This window comes from Fringilla coelebs (assembly GCF_963513975.1).
Source record: "Fringilla coelebs genome assembly, chromosome: 20".
In the NCBI taxonomy this organism is placed as follows: domain Eukaryota; kingdom Metazoa; phylum Chordata; class Aves; order Passeriformes; family Fringillidae; genus Fringilla; species Fringilla coelebs.
The window spans coordinates 7,495,972-7,521,418 of NC_140046.1; the positions used below are offsets into that span (position 1 = coordinate 7,495,972).

Sequence of the window (25,447 nt, forward strand, 5' to 3'; positions counted from 1 at the left end):
TGAATGGCTCCAGCTCCATCCTCGATGTGCTGAGGTCTGGAGGGAGTTGGGTTGGAGGCTTTTTTCCATTTGTTTGTTTTCTGGAGGAAATGTTTCTGTCATGGCAAACCTGTGGGGAATATCAAAGTTTGAACATGGCACCCCATCCCAGCCCACCTCCCACGATCCAAGAAAATCAGGATGATAAATTCCATCCAGGGTATCTGCAGGGTGATGCATCCCTTAATCCACATGGGTTGCTTTTAATTCAAACTGAGATTATCAATCATTAATTTATTTTGCAGAACTCCTTGCCCCAGATGACCTGCCTCCACCCCTCCCTTTGCTTTTTCTGGTATCTGTTCTCAGAGAACAGTCTATTTTCAGCAATCCTCTTGGATGGGTTTTCATGGAAAATGAAGTCTATCCAGCCCTTAGTTTGGATTATATCACAAGAAAAAAATTTCTGTAGGATAGAAAGGATCTGTTTTTCTGGATGGGAAAAAGGGGTAAGTTGGACAATTAATGCTTTTCATGGATGAACTGAGGATCACACATTTTTGTGTAGTTGAAGGAGTGAGTTCCTTTTCTGGAATGAGATACTTGGAGATCCCTGGAAATATGAGTTCCTTCAAGGGGTTTTTCATAATCACCTTCCAAATATACATAGTATCTATGTGTGTGACTATGAAGATGAAATATTATGCATATATATATACAAACATGATACACAACATATATCTGTGCATAAAGATAAAATCTTATATATATATAAAAATATACAGGGAAATATAAATAGATTTGTGTGGAAAAGGGAAGAATAATTTGAATTAGGCTTTATAAGCAGAAGAGGAACCCCAGAGTGTGTCTGAACCAGCAGGGCAGAGCAGCCCCTTCTCCTGGGTCACTGCAGGAATCCCCTCTGGAGGGGAGCACAGAAGATCCCTGGAAAAGCCCAGAAAAACTGCAAAACCCCAAAGAACACCCCAAGGATGACCCGAGGGGAACCCTCTGTGACGGACCAGGAACGGAGCTCCAGCACTTCCCCTCTCCCTGCCCTGCTGAGCCAGCCTTTTCCATTTTTACTTTTCCACTCGCTCCCCGCAGATTCCTTAATTTAGCCCTTCTGTTGACTTGGGAGGCGGCAGAATGGAAAAAGGAAAAGTGCAGACGGGCAGGTGAGGGGAGGGTTATCCCGACCTCGGCTGCCCGGCGGCTCCTGATGGGCCAGCTCCAGCTCCGCCGGGTCCGCGGGGATGCGGGCACTGCCCGAGCTCAGCTCAGCCCAGCCCAGCCCAACAGGCTCAGCTCAACCGGCTTAGCTCAGCCCAGCCCAGCTCAGCTCAGCTCAGCTCAGCCCAGCTCACCCCAACCGGCTCAGCTCAGCCCAGCCCAGCCCAGCTCAGCTCAGCTCAGCCCTGCTCAGCCCAGCCCAGCCCAGCCCAGCTCAGCTCAGCCCTGCTCAGCCCAGCCCAGCCCAGCCCAGCTCAGCTCAGCTCAGCTCAGCTCAACCGGCTCAGCTCAGCCCAGCTCAGCCCAGTCCAGTCCAGCTCAGCCCAGCCGGCTCAGCTCAGCCCAGCTCAGTCCAGCTCAGCCCAGCTCAGCTCAGCTCACTGGCTCAGCTCAGCCCAGTTCAGTCCAGTCCAGTCCAGCTCAGCCCAGCTCAGCTCAGCTCACTGGCTCGGCTCAGCTCAGCCCAGCTCAGTCCAGTCCAGCTCAGCTCAGCTCAGCCCAGCCCAGCTCAGCCCAGTCCAGTCCAGCTCAGCCCAGCCAGCTCAGCTCAGCCCAGCTCAGCCCAGTCCAGTCCAGCTCAGCTAAGCCCAGCCCAAGTCAGCTAAGCCCAGCTAAGCTCAGCTCCTCCTCGAGCATCTCTGAACTTTCACTCCCCGCGGTGAAGGAAGCAGAAGAGGAGAGAATCTCCCCCGCCCACACGGCCTTCCCAAAAAACAACTGCTTTTTATCACCAACCCAGGCAAGGAAAACTGTTTCCAAACTAGAAAAAGAAAGATAAAAAACAAACAACCCCCAAAGAAATACTAATAATACTAATAATACTAATAATATTAACAATACTAATAATACTAATACTACTACTACTACTACTAATAATAATAATAATAATAATTTTAGCCCTGTATTATTATTGTTGTTGTTGTTGTTATTATTTTTTATCTTTAGTTTTAAAGCCACCCTGTATAATAAAGCACACACCTAACACAAAAATCCCGGAGCCTTGCATTTCCTCTGAGAACGGCTCTGCAAGCGCTCCAGGGGGTTCCTCCAGAAACACAAGGGGGAAAAATACAACCAAAACAAAAACAAAGGCAAAAAGGCGTTTTGGACATCCATGACCCCAGGAGGACACGGAACAGCTTTCCCAGGCAGCCCGGGCACAGCTGGGGGCGCTGGGGACCCCGGGGGCCCGGAGCGCATCCAGGGACAGAGCAGCCGGTCCAGCCCAGCCCAGCTAAGCTCAGCCCAGCTAAGCTCAGCTCAGCCCGGCCCGGGTTCTCCGCCATCCCCTCCCGCCTCCCCCGCCGCTCTCACACACCCGGAGCGCTCAAACAGCAGGAAACACCCGAAGCAAAAATACCGCGGGCAGGAACCCAGGGGCACAGGGGACACGCAGAGCGAGGAGCGGATTTCCTCCCCAAACATCGCACCTCCGACGGCACCGGGACCGGCACCGTGTGTGTGTATATACACATAAAAAATATTTTTATACTATATATATATATATATATATATATATATATATATATATATATATATATATATATATATATATATATATATACACACACATATCCATATATATTAAAAAGATATATATATATAATATATATTATATATATAATTAAAATATATACTGTATCTATTCTATATTAAAAATCAAAATACACACTGTATATATATTATATATAAAATTTTAAAATATACTGTATATATGTATATATACTGTATATACTTATAGATATGTATAATATATATATTATACATATCTATAAGATTAAAATATATACTCTATATATATTATACATTTATATATACACATATATGTGTATATACTCTGTCTATATAGTACTTTATATAGAGTATATATACTATAGATAATAGTATATATACACTATACATATACTCTAGATGATAATAGTATATATACACTATATATATACTCTAGATATACTACATATAATATATACTCTAAATATACTATATTTAAACTAGATACATATATATATATATATATATATATATATATATATATATATATATATATATATATATATATAAAGTTATATTAGTTGGTTATCAAATAAGACATACATCTGTAATCCCAAATGGGAAATTATATACATATATACAATCTCAAATGGGATATATATATGCATAGATATAAAAATCTCAGATGGGACATATGTTGCTCTCAAATGGAGCACAGATGTGTAGTCTCAAATGGGACACACATATAGAATCTCAAATGAAGAACATGTATATAAAATCTCAAATGGGATGTATAAGTGTAAATATCATCTCAGGTGGGTTCAGGTAGGACCAGAGGGTTCAAAGCCAGGACCTGCATCAGCACATGCAGCAGATTTCTGAGCATTTACATTTGGAAGGATTTTGATGATCAGAGCAGTGACACAGGTTTAGGACTATGAGGGATCTGGACTTTACCAAGAACTGCAACATTTCAGCTTTCACCTTGGTCACAAACTGAGGCCACCCCATGTCCCAAATATCCAGGGACGTGCTGGAAAGGGCAGGTGAGATCCCCACCAAACCACAGCCTGACCTCAGCCTCGCCACCTCTGCGGCTGAGAAAGAGAAAAGGTTTTACAGAGTGATAACGAGCAGCCAAACCTCAGAACCCGGCAGGTTCCCACGCCTGTTACAGACACCGGCTTAATCGCCGGCAAGGATTAATTCAGCATCTCCACGGCCTGAGCTGCGAATCCTCCCTTCTTTCAGGCTGGCCCGACTAAGGCCAGCCACGGAGAGCACCATCAGCACAAATCCCAGGAATCCTGGCGGGAATTGGGAGCCTCCTGCGTGTCCTGCAGGCAGCCCTGCAGCCCGGCCCGCCAGGGGTTAACCGCCCACGGAGCAGCCTCCGGTGCTCGCTCACGTCATGGAAATACTGGAGTAACCACAATTTTCTCTGCTGCTGTTTGGCTCCAGTTCTTTCAACATTTCTACGCTCACAGGCCAGATCTCTGCTACCTGTTTTTCAGCGAGGTAGCTGGTACTGAAAGCAGCTGCACTGAGCATTGAGGGTTTTTTAAAAAATATAGGTTATTGATGTGCTTTTTACTTCCAGTGCTATCAACACTGAAATACCAAAAACAAAAAATTAAAAAAAAAAGGAAAGAGTAACAGTATCACCCAAAAAAAGAATTATCACATGCAGAATAATAAACAGCCTGTGGGGTTGGTGCTTTCTGAGTTTTCTGGGTGTTAACATTGCACTGGGTTGGACTGAACCCCCAGACAGCTCTGTCCTGCTGCCACCCAGAGTGGCCACAGCCCCTTCTCCTCCATCCATCCCTCCCACCCATCCCAGAGCCCTCAGCATCAGCTATTTCCCTGCCCAAGGTGCTCCAGCTGAGCAGGAGGGGCTGCCTGCATTGCCTTCACCCCAGCTGAGATGCCATGGAAGTCATCCATGTGTGGTACATGAGAACCAGGGGAAGGGAAAAGAGGGGGGTGAAAAGAGAAAGAAGGACAGAAATATTAAAAAAGCAAGCAGAAAACCCCAAAATTCCTCTGATAATCATGTATTTTTACCACTTGTAACTGAGACCATGAGTGCCAGAAAACATCACCCTGCTCAGCTCCTGGTCCACATCCCACTCCCAGTGCCTTCCCTCCTCTTTTCCAGCCCATTGCTGCCCTAACCCACATCCCAGCAGCCAGCCCAGGAGAAAAAAGCCCCATGCCTGCACTCCAGTGCTCCTGACCAGCAGAGAGAAGCCAGGGGCTGGGCAGGGAGCCCTGCTGAAGTGCCCTGATGGGCTTCTCCCATTGAGTACAGTGAGCAGGAATTCCAGAGCACCCTTGAGCGATGTCAGCACACACAGGTCCAGCACTACCTGCCCAAAGAGGTTTGTTATTCTGCTTTCAATGCCCTAATCCCCCGTGGAATGCAACCCAGGTGCTGCTCTGAACTTCTCAGTCCTTCTTTCAACAGCCCTGAGAACATTAACGGGGATGGAGCATCCGCTGGCCCCCCAGGGGAGCTCGATGGACCAGAGAAGGGTTTTGAGGCTGGTCCAACCTCAGCAATGCCTCACAGGGAGGAGCCCTTCCCCAGCTGGGAAAGAGGCACAGGATGCAAACACTCAGCTCACAAAAAATAACCCTAAAAAAAAAAAACCAACAATATTTTGGAGGGGTATCAGCATCCCAACTGACTCTGCAAGCGCTGTGTGTGGGAGAAAAATCAAAGCTGGCTCCTCCAGAGGTTTGAGCATACAAAAAAGCATCAAACCACCTCATTTTTCAGGGCTATGAAAACAGAAGCACCCTGGGGCTGCCAGCAGCCCTGTGAGGTTCCTGGTGCCCTTTGATGGCCAGTTCAGATCCCTGATGTCAATCACAGGGCAGCCCTGGGAAAGCTGCTCTCCAGGGAGGATCAGCCCTGCTCTTGAGAGCTGCACAGGGCAGCTGCCACCACCAGGAACAACAACCACCTGCCTGAAGTCTCCCTTGCCCAGCCCTGAGCCTTGCTCAGCCCTGCTTTATGCCAGCATTTGCACCCCTGGCCCCTCTTCAGGGCTGTGGCTGTGCCAGGGCAGAGCCAACCCACAGCCAGGAGCCTCCTGTTCTCACACCATCCCTTCTGCAGGAGCAGATCAAACGCTGAGTGAAAAGGCAGCAGCTTGGATGCTTCTCAAAAATTAAAATTCTCCTTGGGAGGAAGAAAGCAACGGCAACAGCAGGCATGGAGTGAGGCTTTTTACTCAAGGAAAAATGGGATGGAGGGAAGCTTTAGAAAGGGAAACTCACTTGCAACATAATTATCAATAGGATTTTTCAGGGATTTACACAGGGAGGAGATGACCACAGAAATGGAACACTTCAAATCAGATCTGGAGGTAAGAAAGGACTTAAAGCATGCAGAAAGACCAATGGTGCTGCAATGGCAAAGAGCAGAGAGGTGACCTTGTGGTGATGGCAAGTATGGCTCCAGGATGGCCACACACCCCTGGCTGGAGGAGGGACTTCAAAAGAGACACCTGAATTACTGAGGAAAAAGATTACCCTGGGAGAAGAGGGGTATTTTACTGCTAATGCTGTTTTTGGAGGACATCTTCCAGCCCCTTACTGGAAGCAGCACATCCCAAGCCAGCATCTGGGCATCCACAGTGCATCCAGCTCCTCTTAAATCAGGATTTTGTAGCACCAGCTCTACCAGCCCCAGCTTTAAAACCAGCAATGAAATAAAAATACTCATGAAATGACCCTTGTGCCACAAGGCAGACCAACCCCAGGGGTAAACACAAGACCTGCAGGCACAATCCCTTCTCCCACAGCAGAATTTCTGTGTCTTCTTTCCCTGCAAATCTTCCTTCCCTGGTTCCTGCAGCATTTAGACAGCAGCTGTCAGTTTTTCTGAACCTTGCTCTTGCTTCACAGTGTTTTTTAAAGATAGGTGTGAATGCAGGTAACCTCAGAGGATGGCACGGAGATGAAAATCTCAAGTTTCCCTGTCAATTACGAAAACTTTGTGTAGTCTCTCCCCAAATTTGAAGGCACTCACAGGGTTTGAATGCCTCAGCATGTCTCCTCAGGGAAAGGATTTGGAGGAGGAGAAAACCCCCCCCCCCAAACCCATAGCATGTTTATGAATCAGACTGTTCAGCGTGTGTTTCGGGGGTGGGAAAGGTGGGCGATGCACAGAGGAACAGAGCGCAGAGTTTGATGAGTCAGAAAATGCTGCTTTTCCTCTTCTTGCTGCCACCTCGAATACTTCAGCGTGAAATAGAAATTTTATTTCTCTTTTTTTTTTGCTTTTTATTATTGTCAAGAGAGAGCTGGAGCATAACCTTGGCTCGTTAGCAACCGCCGGCAGCTAATTCAGCACCAAGCCCCCGCCGCAGGCGCAGACACACGCGTGTGCTGACACACACAGCCCGGGAAAAGGCTGCAAATAAACCATCCATCAGGGCTGCTCCTAGCAAAACAGGGGCTCAGATGTGCCCTCCTGCCTTGAGGATGAGCCTGGGTGGGTTTGAGGAGAGGAGCAGCACAGCCCAGGCTGGGTTTGGGCTCGGGGGTGTCTCCTCCTCCCGCCCAGGCAGGCTCGGGAAAATACACACAAGGATTTGGGGATCCTGAGCGAGGCTTGCAGAGACACAGGGAGGTGTGGTGGAAAAAACAAGCAAGTTTTCTGGTGGGCTTTGAGCTGAAGCTGGTTTGAATAACACCAAGACAGAGCTACACTGCACCTGCAGCAAGGCACGGGATCTGCAGAGCACAGGGTACCACAGTGGGGTCACCCCAGAGCAGGCAAAGAGGAGGATGGGTGAGCCCCAAAAAGGCCCATGGGCAGGATGGTCCTGCCCAGCTGAGTTTCCAACCACAGCAGGGCTCCTGCTTCAGAGTCAGAGGAGATGAAACACAAGATGAGATAAACACCCCTATGCTGAAGCCTCCAGTTTGACTCTGCTGACATTCACAGCCCATTTAGGTTACCGATGGAGCAAATAAAATTATGCATACACATTAATGCCAGCAATATCCTGCCTGAAATGTATGCTCATTTACACTCAGAAACCCATTTGGAAGAGATAAATCAGAGCTATATTTAAAACAGAAAAATCACTTATCTGTGCACAAAGCAACTCCTGTTTACATCTGTCGTTCCTTGGCAAAAATCAATAATTTCAAGGGAAATTGTGTCCCTGGTTTTTCATTTAGGAAGGGTGCATGCCTGTACCCTCCTGCTCAGTCTGTAATAAAGTAACAGATGTGCATTTTTGTTTGTTTGGGGTTTTTTTTAAAGTTTTGTGGTAAAAACAAAAAAAAAAAACAACCTGTGGAGCTTGGAGCTGGTGGATGGGATGAGGTATAGGGAAGCACCTGCCAGGCACATGTGAGACATCCAAAGCATTTATTAATTAAAATTGACTTGGGAGATTCAGAATTGCCATGGTGAGACCTAAATGTTCTGTGGCTTCTCCAGTTTCCTTGGCAAATGAAAGGCCATGCTGACAGCACTGATGACAGAGCTGAAACGAGAACACAAGCTCTTCCTAATGGAGAAATATCTTCTTCCACTCCAGTAATCTGTACCACACTGCTTGGCTCCCCAGCCACGAGCTGGAGATACCAAATAATCACTATTGCTCTCTGCTTCCTCCTGCAAATGTGTTTGTGAGCCCTGGATCTGAAAAAAAACAATTTTAAGCTCCAAAAGAATACCGCCCCCAAAAAATGAAATAATTTTATATCAGTCACACCAATGATGGCTGCTTCTCACTTAACGTCAGAGCTCGTTGCAGCTCGTATTTTTTTAAATGCAATAAGAAAGAAGCAGCCAGCAGCTCTGTGAAGCATGTCAGGAGGCAGTTTTTCAGAAAGATGATGTATTTTAGATTGTGATTCACGACCACACTGGCAGTTGGGAGTTCAAGATTAGAAGGAAATGAATGAATGTGAGACAGGAGGGTGAGAAAATGAAAGTAGCTGGAGCTCAAGGCCTGCTCTGCACTTCGAGCCACACAAGATTTTCCTTCCCCTTCTGTGCACGCTCAAACAGCCACCAAACTGCCCCACACTTCTGCTGCTAGAGTTGAATTTAAACCTAAACTGAGATGCAATTTAACACAGCCCATCTCCAAGCCCAGCTCGTTGTCCCAAGCTGCTCCCTTGTGGCACCCTCACCCCAAGCAGCTCTCCCAAACAGGACACTCGAGGGTTACCCAGCACAGCCAAGGAGGTTGGTGCCTGCTGCCACAACACAGCCTGCAAGTTCTCACCATGCTGGAAAAAAACCCCACTTTTTGCTTAAAACTAAGGTTTTAAACCAAGCAAACCACACAGGTCCCTATCTGCACGGTTTTAAGCTGTTCTAAATTGTCAACGTCTCATTTGCACCGAGAGAAAAATATAAATACTGCCCAGAAATTGCAGAAGTTCAGAATTCTTGGAAACCTTTGACCACATTTCACTGAGGGCTGCACTGCCCACCCAAGATTCAGGAACAGGAGTTGCAGAGCTGTGCTTGGAAGGTGAAGGACACAGGACACCCCAAAGTCAGCAGCTCCAGTGAGAAACCCAGAGCTGGGGTGCATGGAAACAAACTGCTAAGCGAGGAGAGTACAGAGCTACAGCTTGCAAGAGGAGGAAGCAAAAAAGAAAAAAAATAAATAAATTAAAGGCAAACTAATTACCACCACTAACCCTTTGCTCTGCACCTACGTCACAGCCCTGAGCTCCCTTTGTCAAGGCAGAGCCCGGTGGCACCGAGCAGCCAACGTGCCTGACTCAGTGGGGATGATTCACTTGGGCAAACAGCAGAGGGACAAAGCCACCAGCAGCCCCACCGTGGTGATGCCCATGGTGGCACCCTGCTGCACAGCACAGACCACCCCTCAGCCACATGCTCCTGTGGGGCTGCAATAATTATACCCTGAAATCAGGCCAGCCACCTGTTTGATAAGGATGTATTTTGCATTAAGGATGTGTTTTGCCTTCATCCCCCAAAGCAGAGGGGCTCCTCCCAGTTAAGCAGACAGGTCCCCAGCTGCCCTTCTCCAAAATCAAGCCTAACAGGAGCAGGTGTGATGCTCCATTGCTGGCAGCTTGTGCAGGTGCTCCATGGCAGGAGCTCCCAAGGGCAGCCCTGACCCTGCTGGCTCAGGGAACTGAGCTGAAGGTGCCTGGGACAGGGAGCACGGGTGGGATGGGGGGCCCTGAGCACAGCTCAGCACAGGACAGCTGCTCACAGCGCTGGAGGAGTCACAGCCCTCGGATCCCCCCTAACAAACAGAAATGCAGCCCTCCCTCCCAACAAACAGAAATGCAGCCAGCAATGCTGCCAGCATCTGCTCAGGCTTTCCTTAGCCTCATCCGTGAGGGTCAAGCAAAAAGGAGATGCAACAAGCTCCAACCCAGGAGAGAGTTTACGCACTGATCTCCTGCAGAAGTTTGAGAAGGGACTCACTGCTCCAAGCACCGGAGCAAACCTCCCTAACCCCTCCTGCTTCCTATGCAGAGTTAACGACACACCTCGGTCACAGCCACCCTAAATTCACCTGGGTAGGTGCAGACACCCCAGCCAGCCCTTCCTGGGCACACGGACCCCACAAAACACACGTTCACAAATTCCCCTTCTCAGCGCCGTGAAGATGCCCAGGTGCTCGCAGAGGGTGCCCCGGGTCAGTGTGACACCGGCAGGGCCGGGACACGGACGGGGTCCCCACCACCGCTCCCGATCCCCCCCAGGACACCGCTCACGGCTCTTTTGGGGCTTCCCTCTGTCACCCGCAGGCAACGAGACCTTCCCCTCCTTCCTTCCTGGTAACGAGATATCGCTGTCCCTCCCCGCTCTCTGTCACTCCGCCAGCGGAATTAACACCCCGCTAATTGCCGACGGTCCTGGCCGCCCAAACCCGCAGTAATCAGCCTTTAATTAAAGCCGGTAAACATTGCCCTGATCAACAGGTGTCCCGCGGCACATCCCAAGCCATCCCGCACAGCCGGGGCCGGGAGGATGCTCCGGGGGTCCCACGGCAGCACCCCGGACCCTTCCGGTGCCGCCGGGGAGGATCCCGGTCCAGGTCCGCAACCACATCCCGGCGGGGAAGACCCCGGTCCACACCCCAATCCCAGCGGGGAGGACCCCGGTCCACATCCCCATCCCGGTGGGGAGGATCCCGGTCCCGGTCCCGGTCCCGGTGGGGTCCCAGCCGGGATGCCGGTGTCCCGTTAGCGCTGCCCCGTCCCACCCCCGCCGCGCCGCACTGACCATTGGGGCCGTACTTCTCCCGGTTGCGGCGGACCTGCTCCGGGCTGAGCCCGCAGCTCTCGCTGACCCCGAAGCGGCGGAGCACGTCGAGCACGGGGATGCTGTGCGCCGCCTCCATGCCCCGGCCCGGGGCTGCTGGCCGGGGGCGCAGGAGGCACACGGGGCGCCGCTCGCACGGCGATGCCTCGGCACCTCTCCGCCCGCCCGGCGCCGGGCCCGCCCCGGCACCGCCCCGCTCCGCTCCCCGCCTCCCCCGGGACCAGCACCGCCCCCTCGGCACCTCCGGGACCGCGGGACCCCCGCGCTGCGGCTCCGTCCCTCCAGGGCAGGGGGTGGAAGGGACCGTAAAGCAGCTCATCCAGTGCCACCCCTGCCATGGCAGGGACACCTCCCACTGTCCCAGGCTGCTCCCAGCCCTGTCCAACCTGGCCTTGGGCACTGCCAGGGATCCAGGGGCAGCCACAACCTGTGCCAGGGCCTGCCCACCCTCACAGGGAACAATTCCTGACTCAAATCTAATCTAAATCCCCCATCCTTCAGCTTAAAGCCATTCCCCCTTGCCCTGTTGCTCCAGTCCCAAGTCCCTCTCCAGCTCTCTTGGAGCCCTTTAGGCACTGGACAGGGCTCCAGGCTCTCCCTGGATCCTTCTCTTCCCAGGCTGCTCAGCCCAGCTCTCTCAGCCTCTCGGTGTTTTGTCAGATTTCCAGGCTGAGAAGTGGGCAGGTTTGTGGGCAGTGGAAGCAGTCCAGAGGAAATAGCTGTGTCTTAAGCAGTTAAGAGGAGAAGTAAAGTTTCCATCACAAAAATAATATTAAAAATATCAGGAGCAATGGAAGGAGGTGGGAATGCTGCATGGGTGCAGCTCACTGTGGGGTCTAAGGGGGCTGCCTAAGAGTGATGCTCCCTGGGTCCCCTCCAGCACCCTTCTTTCAGCTGGAAGCTGAGCATGCTTCAACCCCTCTGCTGGAAGCACAGCAGTTCCATGCCCACTGCCTTTGGTGGGATCAGGATTATCACTGTATGATAGCAGCAGGAGCCCTGGAATTACAAATCCCTGCCTGACACTGCTCCCACCAATGCACTGTGCCCAGAGAGAGGCAGCTGTGCTGGGCTGCCTTTGGAAATGTGAGATGTGAATTGTCACTGCAGGGAGGCACAGAAAGGATCCAAGGGACCTCCTGTGTGGTACCACCTGAGCACCTCCTCACCGTGCCTGTCCCAGACAGCCTGGGACATCCCACACCTCACCCTCCTCAGTGCTCCTCGCACCCCTGCAGAAGGCAGAGCATCCATGTTTGAGGAATGGCCTTATCCTGGAGACTCTGATGTTTTGGCAAGGATTTTTCAACCTGTCTCACTGCCCTGTTTAGCCAGGTTCCCTGTCCCCTTCTGCCCAGCTCCAGGTGGGCCAGAGCTCCAGTTACACCCCACAAGGGTTTTACATCCCTCTCTTGCAGCAGGGTACCTAAATGACTTCTTCCAGCAGCAAAATGTTTTTAGCAGCACCCTGACGAGCTACCCTGACCTGGAAAAGAAGGGTTGTCCCCAAAATCCACTGTACAACCCAGCTAAGGGTCACCCTCCCCACCACCACCACACCTGCAGGACTTTTTGATGCAGTGCACCTGAGCCAGCTCCCTCACTCCAGCAGCTCGTCCACGACCCAGCTCAAACCTGCTCCCAGTGACTCTCCCCATGTGAACACCAACTCCTGGCTTTTCAGGTACTTCCAGTTTTCCCTCCTCTGCTGGAAGAAGCCTGGAGTTGATGGTGACTGGCACTGCTCTCCAGCTGAGAGGGTGACAAACCCAACTTCTACAGAAACCCACCCCAGGCAGAGACAGCAGCCAGCGCCAGGAAGGGACAGCAGATATCTCAGGGAGGAGCTCTGGCTTGTTTATTTCTATGTAAATTCACTTAAAGAAAATGTTTTGCAGCTTCCACTGGAGTGGAGGTCCTGAAGCAATGCAGGTTCCCTTTTCAAGTTTAATGAACTCATTTTTTTCGGTTCACCACAGCTGAGGCGTGGGAGGCAGAGGGTGCTCCAGAGCTCAGCCCACGATGTCCCAGGTCCTCCTGCAAGGAGCACAGCTCACCAGTGATATTCCTCTGCTTCTCATGAGTGTTTTGGGAGGAAAAGTGCTGTTCCTGCTGCTCAGCCTCCCAGGCAATAGTGCTGCCCTTGGCCAGAGTCTGCCCCAGAGCTGCCTGGCTCGTGGGGCTGAGTGGTTCACAGAATCCCAGGATGGAAAAGACCACAGCAACTCATCTGCTCCAACATTCCTGCTCCAGCAGGCTCATCCCAGAGCACATGGCACAGAGTGTGTCCAGAGGGTTCTGGAACATCTCCAGTGAGGGGGACTCCACACCCTCTCTGGGCAGATAGTTCAGTGCTTGGTCAATGTAAATGAATTCAGTTCTTCCTCATGTTGAGGTAGAACTTCCCAGGCATCAATTTCTGCCCATCACCTCTTGTCCTATTTCTTGGCACCACTGGGAAGAGCCTGATCCATCTTCTTGACAAGGATCCATCTTCAAGCACAAGGATGATGTCCCAGCTCCAAAGGTGAAAGTTTGACAAGGCTGGGAGCAGCTGAGGCAGGAGCTACAAAGGGAACATCTGGCAGCCCTGCTGACAAGGCAGCACCATCCACCCCACCTATAATTCAGCAATCCGTGAAAACCATTAGCAATTGGAGCTGTAAATTAGCCAGTGAGGGAAAATGGACTGAAAACACTCAATACTGCAAGGGAAGGGTCCACAGACATCCTGGGCTCCATCCCTGGCAGCCCCCAGGTGTGGGGGATTCCCTTCTGTACTGCCCTGACACAAAGGGCAACCCTCCTTATTTATCTTGGCTTCCCTCACAGTAAAAACTTTTGGGAGGTAAACACGCTCGAGAGAGCCATAAAAAGATTAAAAGAATGGATTTAACACCTCCCAGGCTACTGAAGAGTTTTTTTGTGGGTTTGTTTTTGGTTTTGTTTTTTGCTGTGGTGGTGTGGAAGAGCAGGACCCAGCCAGGGCTGACTGAGTGCTGTACAAGACATGGAAGTCTACAGGCAGTTTTGATTTTAATCTTGCTTTTCCAGAAGGAAACCAGGAGTAATTCTGCCCAGAGCCGTGGGTTTGCTGCCTTGGCCGGGGCTGAGGGCAGGGATGGCTGGAGCCTGCCAGGGCTGCCAGCACCGCTGAACCGACGCCACCACCCTCACTCCAAGGGTTTTACAGCCCGTGGAAGATGAATCTTTTGTCTCCACTTTGTTCCTCTGAGATGGGGAAACAATTCAGGTGCTGGAGAGGCTGGGGGAGCGGGCGGTGTGCCGGCGGGGATGGATCCCGGCGCTCCCGTGGCGGGGGCTCCGTGTCGGGGTGATCCCAAAGTGTTGGAAAATCTCTTTTTCCCAGCCCCGAGCCCAAAGAGGAAAGCTGGATTCCTCAGCTCTGGTTCTCAATGTGTTTGTTTTTCCTCATCTATGACATTTCTTTCTCTGACCCGCTGGGGTCTGTCTGGCAGGTCGGGGTGAGGCACACTGACACCCTCAGGGCAGTGTTGTCTTTTTATACTAAAAACTACCTGTACTTTATTTACAATAATTTCCCAATACCTATCACCTATGTTAGACAGTCTGTCTCTACACCCATCCAAAAGTGCCACCATCACAGCAGAAAATGGAGGACAAGAAGAAGGAGAAGAGGGACAGATCATGCCCAGATTCCTCCACTTGCCTCTTGAACCCCCATTCTAAAAACCCCCAAATTCTACATTGTCACACAGTGATAAATTCACTATCATTCTATTCAAACCTTTGTGGCTTGTAAACCCTCACACAAAGTTGGTGATGGTTTCCATGGGCTAAAATCAAAGGCACAGGGGTTTTGACTCCGTGCCAAGGTCTCTGAGCCCCTGCCAGGGTCTCGAGTCCTCCAGGGCATCCAGAGCGATGTCCTGGGCTCTGACACTCCTGCAGTCCCTGTGGCTCTCAGGAGTGCCAGGAGCATTCACAGACAGCACAGGGCTTTGGTTCCATCCTCTCTGCTTCTCCACCAACCTGGTTCAGCATCCACTGCTCCCACCTCGCTCAGGTCAAGGACACAGCCTAAGCTGTGCTAAAGGGAATGCAGGTTGGATATTAGGAAGAAATTTTTCACAGAAAGGGTGATGAAGTTCTGGAATGGCTGCCCAGGGAGGTGGTGCAGTCCCCATCCCTGGGTGTGTTTAACAAAGCCTGGGTGTGGCACTGGGTGCCAGGGTTTAGGTGAGGTGTTGGGGCTGGGTTGGGCTCGATGATCTTGGGGGTCTCTTCCAACCTGGTCATTCTGTGAAGTTCATCTCAGCGCAGAGAGCGTTAGGAGGAGGTGGCAGGGGCAAGAGCCAGCCCTTGGATGCACCCTACACACCTTTCCAGGGATGTCACTGCCACCCCCGAGGTCACCACAGCTGCACACCCGCGGTGGTGGCTCCCAGGGAGAGCAAACCCAGGGTTCACACCCTCAGCCGAGCAGCTGCTGCAGCACCAGCAGGTGTGAATGTCTTTAGTTAGCACCTCTCACCTTCCCAAATCAGCCCGAGTGATGTGCAGCTGCCCCATCTCCTGCTCCCACCCCCTCCCCGGCCCCTGGGCTGTCACACACAGGGCTATTAATTAATTAATTAATTAATTAGAGGTGACAGTGCCACTGCCATTTGCCATTCTGCTCCAGGCTTCCTCTCACTGCACACCCCAGTTCACAGGCAGCAAATCCCCATCCACAAGGGAGAGTCAGCTTTTTTTTTCCTTTTTTCTTTTTTTTCCCTGCAGCAGCTTAGATATTTGCTTTTCCTATGGAGAAAAAAAAATAATACTCCTTGAAATAACAATTCGAGGCTTTTCTAAATGTTACACGCCAGCTGACCTTTCAGAGCCAGGCTTAGGGGTTTATTTCTAATCCCCTGACCAGGACTTGCAGCAGCTGTGGGTCAATCCTGCTCCCTGAGGGCTCAAACATCAATCCTCACCACCAGGATGCTCAGGGCTGGAGCTCTGGTGTTCCCACCCTTCCTGGAAGTGTATTCCCTTGGCTGTGCATCCTGTGCCACTCAGGGTGGTGTGGGAGTGTGGTGAGCAGGATTTGGCTTCTTGGAGCATCCAGAGCAGCCACTGGAGGTGGCAGGGAAGCACCAGACCCGCCGTGCATCCCAGCAGGGCGCAGGGGAGGGTGTGGGTCTGCAGCACAGGGCAGCAGTGCCAGCCATGGGTGACACAGAGGGACATCCTGGGGGCACCTGGCCAGCACAGGTGGCACATCCAGGGATGAGGAGGACAGACAGACTGTATGGATAAGGATTTTCTGTGGGAGGCCACAGCTGCACAGGGCAGTCGCTCTCTTTTCCAGCCCTTATCCTGCTGCAGATGGCTCTGAAATGAGGATTCACCCAAGTGTCAGACTTTTACAGCAGCAGCTCTTGAGCACACGTTTTCAGCTTTTCTTCCATGGCCCTGTCCACGATTTAGCTGGAAGTGGGGCTTTCCCAAGTGCAGTGCCCCATCTGGGGCATGTCAGGAATGGCTGCCCCAACCAGATTTGAGCTTGGATCCTGTGGTGTTCCCAAATTCCCTGGCATTTTCCCCCAGCAGCACACTTAGGAGCCTCTGTGTATGAATCCAGACCAGTATTGGCCCATTATTATATTATTTTTTAAAAATGTATTCCAATTCCTTTCAAAGGCAGGAAAATGCATTAATATCCATCAAAGGGGGAACACCACAACACTCTGATGTTCAAGTGGGTTTTTCCCTGATGCAAAATGCCTCCTGGAAAAAAAAAGTGCCTTTGTGGTGTGTCATTCCTGGGATTTTGCTGGAGTTTGGGAAACAGAGAAAACAAATAACACAACAGGAGGCTCCCAGGGTCCCTCACTGCTTGGGGCTGGGTTTATGGTGGAGGTGGTTAATTCAGCCCTCTCCCTGTGGGCAAAATTTCACTCCATGTTTCTTTCCAGCAAAAGCAGAAGCCAAAAATGGAAAAAAGGTCTGGTTTCCAGCAGGCAGAAGGAATGATTCCTGCTCTCCATGGAGATGTGATGCTCACCAAGGGGAGGCTGAGGGCTGCAGACTCGCTTGGCCCTGGACCAGCATCACCAGGGTTTGCCTCCCTCTTCCACATGCTCAGCACTCTGCCCTGCCAGCAGGAACTGCAGGGTGTCACAGCCAGGACATCACTGACCTGCTCCTGTCCCTCAGCAGGGGACAAACACCACAGTGGCTTCGAGGCCAAAAATGCCCAGAGGATGTGGGGATGTAACCAGGGGAGCAAACCAACCTCATCCCTGGGGCTGGCAGGAGGGTGCCCATCCCAGCAGGGAGCTGTGGAATGCAGGGGGACACCAGCACTGCCTGGGATAATGGGCTGGGGCTTTACACATGATTTCTTTTTGATACTGGAGAGTGGGAAAAGGGGAACCAGGGGCTTTCTGACTGTGTGAGTCCTTCCTGCAGGTTCCCAGGAGACTGGCTGCCCACACTGAGGACAGGAGAGGAGCTTGTCCCGTGCCCTGCTCTCATCTCCTGCTCCCCTGCGAGTCACCAGGGTCACACTGCTGACACCTGGGGCTGCCCTGCACAGAATAATAATAATAATAATGAAGGAAAATTTAAAGTCACCAGGGTCACAGTGCTGACACCTGGGGCTGCCCTGATCTCAGCCAGCGGCTGACCTGCGCAGCGTAGTAATAATAAAGTAAAATTTTAAAAATATTTCATTTTAAAATCCAACTTTAAAGCATTTTAAAAGAAAAGATAACACAATTTTAAAAATAAAAATTTAAAAAGTAATCGGAAATTTAAAAAAATATTAAAAATAAAAATTAAAAGCCATTGCTGGCCCCATGCACCAGCCAGCATAGGAGAGAGGGAGTCAGGATGTTCCAGCTTCACCTCTCCAGCTGCAGAGATCCCAGCAGGGCTGTCACACCCTGACACTGAGGAGGGAACCTTGCATGTGCCACTAGGATGGAAAACAAACTCCATGCACAGCCTGGAGCCGAGCTGGGCAATGAGCATCCTGTCACCCTCCAGGCTCCTTGCTGCCTCTGAGCCACCAGAAATGTGCCCAAACAGGGAATTGTGCCCTGTCTGCAGCAGGGGTGCTCAGGGAAGGGCCCTGCAGCCAGGCTGGGAGCCCCAGCCCTGCTATTTTTACCCGAGCAGCAGGCGGGCAGCAGCGCCTTTCCTTCCTCTTTCCTTAGTGCTGAACAAAGGGAAACCAGATAAACCTGCACCAGCCCTCAGCTCCGAGGCAGGGAAGCCCTCGAGAGACAAAAAAAAAAGGCAACCCAGCACATTTCTGTGCAGTGTGGGGATGGATGGCTCGGGAGGAGCATTGGGAAAACACGGCAGTGACTGTGCGGATGCGTTTGTAGCCAAAAAGAAAATGCAGCTGGGAGGAAAAGGGACTGGTTTGACTGAGAAATCCAGCTGGAAAAAGCAGGGAGAAATAAAAGGCAGCAGCATTTTCCCCACCCCAGAAGTCCCAGGATCTTGTTCCAGCGCTTCTTAAGGAAACAAAACAAAAAGGGAATTCTTCCCTTTAGAGATTTCGCTCTGTATAAGAAGGGGAGGAATCCCAAATGATAAAAATGATAGGACTGCTTGGGGTGGGGGGACCAAAACAAAAGGGTTTTTTTTTTTTTATTGTAGCTCCCTTGATAAAAATTTTTACTGTATTTTCATCTTGAAAGGAGAAGCCAAGTCACCACCACCCCAATTTGACACCCACACCAAGAACATTTCTTATCCATCTGAAAATTTGCCACGAATTATCCAACACACTGCTGCAGCTCCAGGACACCTCACTCCTCTGGGTGCACTGACTCCCCAAAACACATGGGCCATGTCCCTGCAGCATTCCCCAGGAAACACAAAGGGGTTTTGCATCAAAACTTTGGAGAATGGGCTGTCAGTCAGTGTAATGGCTGTATTTACAGCTTCAGAGGGTGGCTGTGTTTTGCAGGTAGTCTGCAAAAGAAGTGGAAACAATATGTGGAGGGAGGTCTGTAAGTATGGATCTATTTATAGCTTGCAAATATATCCAGCACTACCTACACCCAACATAAAAGACACTCTTTGCCAAATACTTCACATGCTGCTGTCAGCTTCTCCATCTCTCTTCCCTGGAAAAAAAAAAAATCTCCTATATTAATCAGAGAGCAAATATATAGCCTGACAGGAACTGCTTTTGGCTCCACAAGGAAAAAAAATGTGTGTGATTGCTCAGTTTCAGTTTGGATTGTGAGCCTGGAATCGCCGTGGACTGCTGTTCACACCAAGGCTTTTGTGGGAGATGTAAAGCTTTTTTTCCCACCATTTTTTCCTTCCAGATTGAGGAATTGGTGGTGGTTTCCCAGCTCCAAGCATCGTTCGTGAGCATCCCTCCAAATCAAGTTGTTCTTGCTGGGCTTGGGCCAGGTGGGTTCAAGCTGTGCCCGTGGCCAGAAACCAGGGACTAAGCAGGCAAAAAAATAAAAAACCAACCCAGAAAACCAACCTTTTGAAATTCTCCTCTTTACATTGCTCCAGGGGCTGAGGACTTTGGGGGAAAACACCTTCCTGAGACCAGAGAATCATGGAATGGTTTGGGTTAGAAGGACCTTAAAGAAGATTTAATTGCAATCCCCCTGCCATGGGCAGGGACACCTCCCACGAGACCAGGCTGCTCCAAACCCCATCCAACCTGGCCATGGACACTTCCAGGGATGGGGCAGCTTGTCCAGGGAGAAATGCCCCATCTCATCCTTCTGAAACCAAGGACTTGCTTTTAGTTATCTTGTGTGTCCTTTTATAAAGGCGCTGCTCACCTTGCTCTCCTCACCTGAGCACCGAGGCTCCATCCCAGCAGGCTCCTGCTATTCCCAGCTTTTCCCAGGGCAGTGCTCTCACCTGCACACCATCCCCTGCCCTGGCAGTGGCTCCAGGGGTCCCTGAGGTGCCCCAGCCCCTGAGCTGTGCCTGGGGGAGAGGGAAGAGCTGCCAGCCCAGGGGAGGACGTGCCCACCTTCCCCTGAGCCATCGAGGGGCTGAAAAGCAAATTCACTGCAGAGATTTGCCCCCAGCCCTCAGCTCGTGGGGCAGGGATGAGGGAGCTGTGGCAGGGATGGGTCGGTGCCAGGCTGTGCTCACCACCCCCGGGGCCAGGGCTGCCCTCGGCGCGGCGTCACCGCGGCCGGGGCGCCGGGAACGACCTTCCCACAAAAATCAGAGCCGGGAATCTGGAAATAAAAATATCACAGATGATTTCAGGCTTGCTGAAAGCATGATTGACTGTCTAATTCCCCCCTCCACACACACTCCTTTCCTCACGACCAGGCTGACTCAGCCCTGGCACGGACGCGGAGGCTTCTCCCGGCTCCTGTGGAAAATGTCCCCTCTTGGAAACCCTGGGGCTGAGCGGGCACTGCCAGGGCAGGCAGAGCCAGCCAGGGCTTCCTCCCACGCTCAGCCCACGGGGCAGAAACCCCCACTGCCAGCAGCACCTTCTCCATCCCCCTGGCATGGCCCTGCTCCAGGCCAGCCCCAAATCCCCGCGGGGCTGAGGCTGCCGAGCAGCTCTGGGGCTGGCACGGGCGGTGCTGGGGTGGGAAAGGCAAACACAAGGGTGTTTGGGATGGCACCAGTGCCAGGGGATGGCTCTGATTCCACTGCTGGCTGTGGGAAATGCTGCCCACGGACCCAGGGCTGTGCTGGCTCCAGGCACCTGGAGGAACATAAACCTCGAGGGGAGATGGTGAGCCCCTTGGGATAGCTCGTCTCCCAAAGATGAGACATCCCTGGGCAAAGCTGAGAGGAGGAATGGCAGGAAAAGCAGGGCAGGGGGTATGACCAGCACTGCTCCTGCACTGGGGGATGAGGAAAGGCACTGTCAAGGGAAAACAGGCTCCTCCAGGGCTGGCTTTCCATCGGGCTGCCTGCTCGAGGGCTGTCGGCCGGCGTGGTTTGGTCAGGATGATTATTTATAGATCTGCAAGTCCTGACCGTGCACTGAGCACAAGCAGCCCTGCTAGAGGCAGGGAAATCCTCCCTGGCTGGCCCAGCTTCCCTTCCTGGCAGCAGGGAGCAGTCAGCAATTCTCAGGCTCACCTTGTGCCAGTGGTGCTGCAGTGACCGAGCGTGACCCCGGCAGCGCTCCTCACCCCGACCTCCTCCTGTCACTGACATATTCTATGAAATATCCTTTCCTTAGGATCTTTTCTCCTGAGAAGCTGAGAGGCCTCAGAAACAAAATGCAAACAATGATTATCTGCTGCTGTGGGATGCAGCAGGTGGATCTTTGATTGGTCTCATGTGGTTGTTTTTAATTAATGCCCAATCACAGTCCAGCTGTCTCAGACTCTCTGGTCACTCACAAGATTTTATTATCATTCCCTTCCTTTCCTTGCCAGCCTTCTGATGAAATCCTTTCTTCTATCCTTTTAGTATAGCTCTAATATATCATTTTCTTTTAATATAATATGTATCATAAACTAATAAATCAGCCTTCTGAACATGGAGTCAAGATGCTCATCTCTTCCCTCGTCCTGGGACCCCTGTGAACACTGCCACGTCCTCTCTCTCTGCTTGGTTTTCTCTCCCAGGAGAGAGAGAAAAAAAAGGAAAAAAAAAAACCCTATACTTATACCACCTTAAAATTTAATATCATGCGCTAACAGCACAACCAAAACAACAAAAAAAAAGGCAACAACAAAAACAAAACCCAACCACCATAAAAATTCTAAACAAACAAAACCCAAAATTTGAACTCGTTTCTTAAACAATAAAAATTTTACAAAACACAAATCCTCCTTAATTTAAATTTTAAAAAATCAAACATAAAATAAAAATAAACAAATATAATAAAAATCAAAGCAAATAAAAGATATTTTTAAAAAATCCTAAATAAAAAAAATAATAAAAGAACATTTAACTAAACTTTTCTTACATAACCATAAATTAAACCTATTTTTCCTACAGCACAAAAACTACATTTAAAAAACCCCAATATATTAAACAAACAAAAAAAAACCTACTACAATAACACCAAATACAAAAATTTAAAAAAAAAATTGAAAAAAAAAAAATAATAATGTCCTCTAACTTCTTCTCTACCCCTTCTGTCCCCTCATCCACAGCCCCCAGTGCAGGATCCCCGTGGATCAGCAGCCCCAGAGCATTTCAGGGCTGCACCATGCCCCCTGAGTGGGGACAAGTGGCTCCATGTGAGCTGGCATGTGCTGTGCCTGCCTCTCCTCCTGGAGTCTCTCACACCAATCTTGCCTTTCATGCTATTTTTACACTCCAAGCTTCAAGCTGCAGACATGCAGCGAGTGCTCTCCAAATGTAAACCCCAGCATGCATATATTTAGAATCCAGCATTTCTTTAAAAACAAGGTTTGGTTGAGTTTTTGTTTAGGGCCCGAATTGGCAGCTCTGGAGGCAGGACCACGCAGGGCATCTCCTGGCACTGGTGGGATGCAGTGTGGGACTTGGCTTCCTTCCTCTCCCCCTGGGAAATGACACGTGGCTGTTTTCCAGCTTCCCTGGGAAAACAGAAGCTCTCTCCCCCCAGTCAAGCTGATCCCACAAGCTCCTGAGTCCCCAGGTGCACTTTAGGTAAAGCACAAAGAGCCAAGCTGGCGTTTAAAACACAAGAATCCCCAGGTGCATAAAGAGCGAGAGGGTTCACACCCAGCCAGCTGCATCCCTCTGAAGATGGAGCAGAGCTGAGCCCTTGTCTCCTGCATCAGAAACAGCCTGGGAGAAAGAGATTTCTTTAAAAATCAAATCAAATAAGAAAAATCACAAGAGCATTTGCTGCTGGGAGTGCTGATGGGGAGGGAGGGATGGCTGGAAGGAGCCTGCGCTCAGACTGCGCGCCAAGGAAAGGGACAGGATGTGACAGCTCTGCATCCACGCTCTGGGGGGTGCAAAGAGCATCCCCCCGGGGATGGGGTGGTCTGGGGCCACCCTGGGCTCCTGGCCAGGCCCTGTGGAGCCCACCAGGAGCAGCCTGACCCCTGGGCAAGGCCAGAGCAGGGAATGGGATGTGCAGGAGCGTGGGGCGGCTCTGGGTGCAGATGGCAGCACAGCAGCCCCAGTGCCAGCCCCAGCGTGTGTCACCAGCTCTGCCCAGGCTGCAGGGATGCAAATGCAGCCCACAATGGCAGTGCTGCTGGCATTTTCAGGCTCAGAGCCCACAGCAGGGCTGGGGAAGGATGGCCAGCAGCAAAGGTGGAGCTGGAGAGGAACGAGAGTGACTTTTCCAAAGGTTGAATCCTTTCAGTGCACAAATGAATTTTTTTAATGGCTCGGATTGTCAACAACACTTTTGGCTCCTGGACGTCTCCAGGACATCAAAGTGTGTCCCCTGAGGGGCCTGGGATGGTGGCAAGAGTCACCCCAAGTGACCCAGTGCCCTGGGATTGCTCAGCCCTGGGCTTGGAACTCATGGGAACATCTCAACCTCAATGCACAAACTGACATTTATAAAACATCAGACATTCTTATTTACCTCTGAAACTCTCCCCCAGTGCCACCCTGAGCACAATCCAGGGCAGCAGTGAGGGGGGAAGCCCTGCTGAACCCTTCTACACCTCCCCACTGCATCCCACCATGTGGCCAAGCCACGGCACAAGGCAGAGGTTCCAGGGGCAGTGACTCCATCTCAGCTTTCCTGGCAGCAGCAAGGACATGGGACAGTGGCTTTGCCATCTTCTGCCCATGGGGCTGGCCCAGGGGTGCCTCCTTGTCCCTGTTTCTCATGGGGAGTTGTGGGCAATGCCTCCACTCCAGGCAAAATTTTTCCTTTGAAAGCTCTGTGCCCAAAGCATTTGTGTGCCCAAGAAGGGCAGGGGAGCTGGGGAAGATCTGGAGCACAAGTTTGATGAGGAGCAGTTGAAGGAGAAAAGGAGGCTCAGGGGGGAATCTTCTCACCCCTCACAGCTCCCTGACAGGGGGGTCAGGCTCTGCTCCCAGGGAACAGGGACAGGACAAGAGAAAACAGCCTCTAGTTGTGCCAGGGGAGGTTTAAGTTGGATATCAGGGAAAATATCTTCACCCAAAGGGTTGTCCAGCCCTGGCACAGGCTGCCCAGGGCAGTGGTGGAGTCACCAGCCCTGGAAGGGTTTAAAAGCCTTGTAGATGTGGCACTTGGAGAGATGGGTTAGTGTGAACAGCTGGACTCTGTGATCTCAGAGGGCTTTTCCAGCCTACAGAAATCCAGGGATCTATGACTCTGTGACTACCTGCTCCAGAGCTCCCAGGGCTGGTGCACCCTCCTTACTCAGCTCACACTGCCTGCAGCAGAGTCCAGGAACATCCATCTCCACCCCATGAGCTGCTGGTCCTCTGTGCAGCCAGGGGCTGCCTCAGCTGGGACCCTGAGCCCCCCTGGTTCCACCAGCAGGACACAGAGTGTCCCTGGCACAGGGCCAGGGATGGGGAAGGAGAGGGGAACAGCCTCCCACAGGAAAGCCTGGGGTCTTCCATCATGCAAACATCTGCCATCCAGCCTCAGCCTGAGCAGCTCCTCATCCCTGGAAATACACAACCCTGACCTATTTCCAGGGAACACGAGCGCCCTTTTAAACAAATCCCTGACAAATGAAGGCAAGGAACCATTTCCTCCCCATTTCCTTCCATTAGAAATGAAACACTGCCATTAATCACCCATAAAGAAATAAAACTCCTAAGTGATCTGCTAGTGACTGGTTGAGTCAGGTCCCCCTCCTCGAGCTCGCCACGGCCCCAATCCCAGGCACAGCTGGAACCATTCTGGCTGTGCTCAGCCAAACCATTGCTCTCTCCCATTTTCACTGCATTAAAAAACAACAGAGGACACAGAGCTGCTGCTGGATTTGCTGATGCTCAGCCCTATGTGCACCCCCATTTTGTTACTCCAATTATTTTCTTTTTACTCTGATTATTCTTTTTTTTTTTCCTCCCTCCAGGAAAAGCTTGTGTGCAAGAACCCTTTAGGAAAAAATCACACCCTGCACTGGGTACAAGTTATTCCTGGGGAGATTCCAGTTGGACACAAGAGGAAAATTTTTCACAATGAGAACAATCAGCCATTGGAATAATTTCCCCAGGGATGTGGTGGTTTCCCCAACATTGGACTCCTTAGGTTTGGCTGGATGTGGTGCTGGGCCATCTCGTCTAGACTGTGCTTTTGCCAAGAAAGGTCGGATGATGATCCCCGAGGTTCCTTCCAGCCTGGGATTCTAGGATCCTCTAAAACGCCAGGGTGTCTTTGCAGGAGCTGTTTTGCAGCCCTGCAGCCCCAGTGGCTGGTCCCAGTCCCTGCCCAGCCCCGGAGGCAGCAGGCAGGAGCACCCGGAGGCTGCGGCAGCGCTGGCAGCCCCGGGAGCAGCCGGTCCCGGGAACACCGAGTGCCGCCGCCGGGAGCAGCCTGCTGGAAGATGGAGCAATTATCCCCGGCACGGGGGAGGGCACGCACAGATGGCAGAGGGGAATTCT

General features: G+C 51.2%; 1 protein-coding gene across 1 annotated transcript in view; it reads right to left on the reverse strand.

Annotated features, from left to right (window-relative positions):
* ATP2A3 (ATPase sarcoplasmic/endoplasmic reticulum Ca2+ transporting 3) overlaps window positions 1-11,142 on the reverse strand; it is a 56,516-nt gene extending 45,374 nt beyond the window's left edge. The window contains exon 1 of the mRNA XM_084219060.1: window positions 10,958-11,142. Within this exon, the coding sequence (XP_084075186.1) occupies window positions 10,958-11,075 (118 nt within the window). The 5' untranslated portion in view covers window positions 11,076-11,142. The remainder of the gene's footprint in view (window positions 1-10,957) is intronic.
* Between the last annotated feature and the right edge of the window lie 14,305 nt (window positions 11,143-25,447).